At 45.2% G+C, this 6,569-nt stretch overlaps 2 protein-coding genes across 2 annotated transcripts; both read left to right on the top strand.

Annotated features, from left to right (window-relative positions):
* Window positions 1-1,051: 1,051 nt before the first annotated feature.
* LOC112593472 lies at window positions 1,052-2,434 on the top strand. Its single transcript, XM_025337866.1, has one exon. It carries the CDS (start codon window positions 1,052-1,054, stop codon window positions 2,432-2,434), a length of 1,383 nt encoding a protein of 460 aa, XP_025193651.1.
* Window positions 2,435-2,481: 47 nt separating this feature from the next.
* Window positions 2,482-6,264, top strand: LOC112593471. Its single transcript, XM_025337864.1, has 2 exons — window positions 2,482-3,459; window positions 3,541-6,264. The coding sequence occupies exons 1-2, from the start codon at window positions 2,482-2,484 to the stop codon at window positions 6,262-6,264; spliced, it is 3,702 nt and encodes a 1,233-aa protein (XP_025193649.1).
* Window positions 6,265-6,569: the final 305 nt, after the last annotated feature.

The following is a 6,569-nucleotide window of genomic DNA, read 5'->3' as shown; positions in this document are numbered from 1 at the left end:
TGTTCGAACTCGGTATCTTTTTAATTGCCCGCCGGTTCAGAAGAACGTACATCTTCCCTCCCGCCGCCACAAAACTCCGCTATCGTCTCATAATTATCTTATGTGCGATATAATCGTCGCGAGACCGATATGAATCCGGCTGGTTTTGCCCGTCGACCTTTTAATATAATATAATATAATAATATACGCCGTCAGTGTGTTTTTTTGCAACCACCGGACGGTACATATCTGTGTGTGTGCCCCGTCGCCTGCATGCGTGTTGCGACGTAAAACCTTTTTTTTTTGGAAGGCAACCTAGTTGGTTGTTCCTTCACATTGTATTCTTATATATATAATTTTGTGCGTGTCGCTGTGTGCCGCCGCTATAAACCTTGGTGGTTTTTTTTTTTGGTTGTACCATATACGTGACGGACTTCATCGTTTGGACCAGCATCATCCGTCAGTGGACTAACGATCATATTTTCATCTCCTGAAGAAAGTGCGGAATTTACCAGGTCGTCCTTTTGGTTGTCTATACTTCATATTTCTTAATATTATTGTGTATCACGTTACGTGAATCTAATTATATACTGTTCCCCCTTTTTTTTTATTTATATATATATATATAATATATGTGTTTACGATATTTCGATAATTTTTTTGGGCGCCCTTTTTTAATCAATTATTATATTAATCATTGTGGTGAAATATATGTTTTTTATTACCCTGTATTTTTATAATTGTATATATTATACTGCTTAGAGTAACCCCTTTTATCCTCAGCACACCGCGAGTCGTGGCAGCAAACGGCTCATAATTGTACGTGCTGTCCCGGCGCGACATTTTTTGGTAGCAGAGCGTGGTTTTGTCTGCCCTTATTGGGGGCCTTAGCAGCGTTGTGTTGAGTGGTTATACCGTGGTTACAGTGTGTTAGGTGCAGTGTATATCAATTTTCCCGTTTTTCTTGCAGGTAAAATACCTTTATTTATCTTATCTACTTTAATTATAGTTATTTAACTTTATCTACGTTATTGTTGATCGTTGGGTTTTTTTTTTAAATTTAACTGTCATAATGAATGACGAGCAGGAGGTCACTCGGGTTGAACGTGTGGTAGCACGCTCCACGTTAAGGAGGACCACGGTCGTATCGCAAATACGCCGTATTCATGCGATGGCGCTGCGCGTACCAAATGAGCCTTTGTTAGGTCCCGAGTTTTCGATGAACGCCGCAGACTTAGATTCGTTGTGGATTCAATTTAAATCGGAAAACGATGAGGTATTGGACGGGCTTTCGTTATTGGGTAGGACCAATGATTATTCACCGGATTTACCTTCCGAGGTGCGGCAGTTGATTAATGCTGCAAAGGCTGTGGCCACAAATTTGATACCCAAGGGGGCGGAAGCCATTGATTTGTCTTATATTCAGCAGAAATTGCCGTCGATTTCAACTTTTCCTTTAGACACTACGACGTCATCTTCACGATTGCCGGAAATACCTTTGCCGTCGTTTTCGGGTGATTTCCGGGAGTGGCCTGGTTTTCGAGACAAATTTTCTATGCGCGTTGATGTTCACCCCTCTATTTCGACCATAGACAAAATGTACTACTTAATTAGTTGTCTAAAAGGTTCCGCAGCGGAGGCGGTACAAGGCATTCCGGTAGCCGCCGATAATTATCAATTAGTATGGTCCACGTTGTCGAACCGGTTCAACCGCCCGCGTTTAGTCGCATCGTCTATTCTTGAACAATTGTTACATGCGTCAACTATGACACAAGAATCTCTATCGGATCTAAGTGCATTTGTAGGTACATTCCACGAAAATCAATCGTTGTTAACAGCGCTTAAAATCCCGGATATAGGCTCGTTTATTTTATTTTCTATGGCCTTCCGGTGCTTGCCGGTACATACGCGTAAATTGTTTGAGGCGCAAAGCACCGCGGACTATCCGACCCTTAACCAGCTTTTAGAATTCGTTAGGTCCCGGGTGGCCATACTAGAAGTAGTGGGTGACTCAAAAAAGGTTGGGGTCAATACTGTGCCGCAAAAAGGTGTAAAGCTGACGGGCGCGTCCGGCAAAGGGGGAGAACAACCCGGTAAGCGATTAGGATATCGGCCGACATCGCTAGTTACTGCCGACACTGATACTAAGTGCCCATGTTGTTCTAATTTCCACAACCTGACTTCTTGTACGCAATTTAAATCATGGTCGATTGAAGACCGCATGAGTTGGACGCGTGAACACAAATTGTGTTTAAATTGTTTTAGCGCCGATCATTGGGTGCCGCGGTGCAAAGTGAAGTCAAACTGTAACAAGTGTTCCCGCAAACATAACTCTTTACTCCACAGTTCGGAAGTAGAATATCGTAATAAAGATGAGACCCCCTCCCCGCTAATGTGTCTATGTGTGCGTCCGTCCCGCGACCACCCGCTCCAGCAGCGACGGCCGTGTTGTTAGGTACAGCATTGGTACACGTTCGCGATCGCGCCGGGTCAATGCATACGATGCGGGCTCTAGTAGATTGCGCGTCGCAAATTAGCGCTATTACTGATAGGTGTGCTAACCGTCTGGGTCTCAAGCGCTCGCGTTGGACCGCCCCAATTAGTGGCTTATTTGGTGTTGCAGTAGTTAATGTTCTTGGTCGCGTCGATTGTATAATACAACCGCGTTTTGCGCCCGAGCCCGCGTTATCGGTACATGCGTGGGTACTACCAACTATAACAAGTGATTTGCCGAAACAATCGCTTCCTATCGGAATAAAAGATCGATATTCCAATTTAGCATTAGCGGACCCGCACTTTAATGTTACGTCGCCTATCGACCTATTACTCGGTGGTGACGTATTCGCTTCCATTATGGATGACCGCAAAATATCGATCGATAAAAATTTACCTTCTGCGTTCAATTCGATATTCGGTTGGATTTTAATCGGCCCCGTCTCTGGGTCTCAATCGCACCCGTATCAATCAGTGCCCGTTTCCATGACCGTATCGATAGAGAGTCTTATGGAACGTTTTTGGCATGTCGAGGAACCTGAGATGGCTCCTGCCACTTTTACTGACAACGGGCAGTGTGAAAAGATATTTTGCGAACAGGTTATGCGAACACCTTCCGGTCGATTTTCGGTACCTTTACTTTTCCGGTCGCCGGTATCAAACGAAACTTTTGTTGGTTCACGCGAAGTTGCAGCGCGCCGTTTTGAAATGCTTGAACGCAAATTATCTAATAACTCGGCATTAAAATCGTTGTACGATAAATTTATGTCGGAATATATTTCACTCGGGCATATGTCTTTAGCCCAGTCACCTGGACTTTATTTTATTCCGCATCATGCGATATTTCGACCGGAAATCGACGCGAACAAAATCCGTGTTGTGTTCGACGCGTCGGCGCGCGGTTTTCGAGGTCCGTCGCTGAATCAATGTTTATTTTCTGGTCCTAAGTTACAAACAGATATTGTAGACATTTTAATCCGGTTTCGCGTATCTAAATATGTATTTACTACAGATATATGTAAAATGTATAGACAAATATTAATCAATCCGGAATATCGAAAATTTCAGCATGTCCTATGGCGAGCGTCGCCTCGCGATGCATTATGCGAGTACGAATTAAATACTGTTACGTACAGTGTTAATTGCGCACCTTTTCTGGCGCTACGCGTGTTGCACAGTATCGCGTCCAATGATTGCAATAATTTTGCTTCCGTACGTAACGCGTTATTATGTCAGACTTATGTTGACGATATTTGTACCGGAGCGGACAGTGTCGCCGAGGTGCTGAGGTTACAAACTGACTTAATTCACGTTCTAAACAAATCCGGCCTAGAATTAAAAAAGTGGGCATCGAATACACCGTCCGTGTTAAAAGCTGTACCAGTGGATGACCGTGTAAAAGTCCCATTGCCCTTTGAATCTATGGAGGGGAACGGTACAAAAGTATTAGGTTTAGAATGGCACCCGGAAGGTGATTTTTTTTGTTGTGCTTTAAGTCTATCCCCGTCTCCCGTTTTTTCGAAACGCGGCATACTATCGCTAGTTGCACGAATTTTTGACCCGCTAGGTTTTTTCGGCCCGTCTGTATTTTTAGCAAAAGTCATCATGCAACGTACCTGGTTTTCCGGCTTAGGGTGGGACGATCCCCTACCGGCCGACATTGCGGCGGAATGGCAAGCCTTTGTGTCCGACCTCCCGTCACTGTTAAATATACGCGTTCCGCGACATATTAACTCCTATCAAGGAGCGCCGTGTTATTTACTCGGATTCTGCGACGCGTCACAACGCGGGTGTGCGGCAGTAGTGTACGTGCGCATGGCCGATACTACCAAAAATCCGTCCGTTTCTCTCATAGGCACAAAAACTAAATTAGCGCCGACAAAAGCGATCACAATACCACGTCTCGAGTTAAATGCTGCGCTATTATTAGCCCGCTGGTTAAGGCGTATCCGTGATATTTTATCATCTCAGCTTAATATAATCAGTGTTCGAGCATGGTCTGATTCTATGGTTGCATTATCGTGGTTAAAGGTCCCTCACGAATCTTTCAAAATTTACATCTCAAACCGCGTGCACAAGATTCACACTTTATTACCGGATTGTAATTGGTCGTATATCGAATCGCCCAACAATCCCGCTGATTGTGCGTCTCGCGGCATAATGCCAGCCGTCCTGTCGCAACTCGAATTATATTGGAATGGTCCACAGTTGTCGTACAGCGATCCATCGAAATGGGACGATTCCCCTCCTACGCTCCCCTTGTGTGACCTTCCCGATATTCAACTTGTGTCATGTACCACGCGCGTTGAGGTCATGACAGGCGAATGGTTTGATCGGTTCTCAGACTATGACCGAATGTTACGGGTAGTCGCATATATGCACCGTTTCACCGACGCTTGCCGTCGTCGACGTATCGAAGCCAGTTCGCATACATTTTTGCGCAAATCCGAGCTAGATCGCGCCGTCCGCGTCCTGGCGACCGCATCACAACGTGTTCACTTTTCTGTATTACTACGCGAATTGTCTACTAAGAATCGCATTTCGTCCAAACCCTTAGCTCGCTTATCTCCATTTATTGATTCGAACGGTGTTGTACGCGTGGGTGGACGTCTTCGGCATTCTATGTTAACCTACGGTTGTAAACATCCCATTTTAATAGCCAAGAGGTCGTATTTTGCCGAATTGTTGTGTCGTCGGTGGCACATAGCAACGTGTCATGCTGGGCCGCGGGTCCTGGCCGCCCTTATTGCGCGCCAGTTCTGGGTTGTGTCATTACGGTCCGTGTTGCATCGCATAATCTCAAACTGTACTGTATGCGTACGGCTCGACGGTAGACCTTTACAGCCTTACATGGCTGATTTGCCAAGCACTCGCGTGCAACCAAGGCGACCGTTTGAACGTGTCGGCATAGATTTCGCAGGTCCCCTCCAAATGCGCGAGGTGAGCTTACGCAAAGCGCGTAGTTTTAAAATTTACGTTGCCGTGTTTGTTTGTTTTTGTACTAAGGCCGTTCATCTAGAGGTGGTGACAAGTTTGTCTACAGAGGCTTTTTTGGCAGCCTTTGACCGTTTTATCGCCCGTCGAGGCTTACCAACGGATATATTCTCTGATTGCGGCACCAATTTTATCGGGGCAGATAGGCAATTACGTACGCTAATAGAAAGTCCCGACGGTCAAGCAGCTATTGCTAATACGCGCACCGCATGTAAATGGCACTTCAATCCACCCAGTGCTCCACATTTCGGGGGCCTATGGGAGGCAGCGGTCCGGTCGACAAAGCGACTATTAGTGCGCGTAATTGGTACTCATATTTTTACATACGAAGAGTTCATTACGGTGTTGGCTCGAGTTGAAGCTATTCTAAACTCACGCCCTCTCACGCCGGCGTCACCTGACCCGCACGACCTTGAGTGTCTTACGCCCGGGCATTTTTTAATAGGGCAACCACTCTTAGCCATTCCTCCTAGGTCCGACCCTGCATCTTCCCGTAGTCTAACCAATCGGTGGAAGTTGATGGACCAGTGTCATCAAGCCTTTTGGCGGCGTTGGTCGGGAGAGTATTTGACGACCCTGCAAGAGAGGTCCAAGTGGACTGAAGGTGTACCCAACCTTAAAGTTAAGGACATGGTCGTATTAGTCGACAACCAAAGCCCCCCCCTAATGTGGCGTCTTGGCAGGGTGGTAGAATTGTTGCCCGGAGCTGATGGTCACGTTCGAGTTGCTCGATTAATGACGCGCTTGGGAGAAATAACGCGCCCAGTAGTTAAATTGGTACCGCTTCCAGCTAACTAAAAAAAAAAAAAAAAGGGAGCTATTCTTTGTTTTATGGCGTTTTTCCGCTTTATATATATATATTTTGTTGATTTTTTTCTCCTTACTACGCCCAAGCCTTAATACACTGTGCCTATCGGGTTGCCTTTAACAAAGCGCTCCAAACCTTTCATGTTATTATAAAAAAAAAAAAAATTCGCAAACCTTTGTTGTCCGACAAGCGGGTTTTGAGGACTTGGGAGGTTAGCTCGGATGCTTTTATATTGTATTTATTAAATAGTCACTATTTTTTTTTTTTTTTTTTTTTGTATTATTGTTATTATTAT

This window comes from Melanaphis sacchari, unplaced genomic scaffold (assembly GCF_002803265.2).
Source record: "Melanaphis sacchari strain LSU unplaced genomic scaffold, SCAv2.0 Contig2079_pilon_pilon, whole genome shotgun sequence".
NCBI classification, from domain to species: domain Eukaryota; kingdom Metazoa; phylum Arthropoda; class Insecta; order Hemiptera; family Aphididae; genus Melanaphis; species Melanaphis sacchari.
Note: the sequence above shows the minus strand (reverse complement) of the source record. Positions and strands in the feature narration are given on the sequence as shown.

Excerpts from the sequence above, each read along its gene's own strand:
- LOC112593472 (XM_025337866.1), top strand. The coding sequence starts at position 1,052 with ATGAATGACGAGCAGGAGGTCACTCGGGTTGAACGTGTGGTAGCACGC.
- LOC112593471 (XM_025337864.1), top strand. The coding sequence starts at position 2,482 with ATGCGGGCTCTAGTAGATTGCGCGTCGCAAATTAGCGCTATTACTGAT. Across the intron at positions 3,460-3,540 it reads ACATTTTAATCCGGTTTCGC|CATGTCCTATGGCGAGCGTC; the intron begins GTATCTAAATAT and ends CGAAAATTTCAG.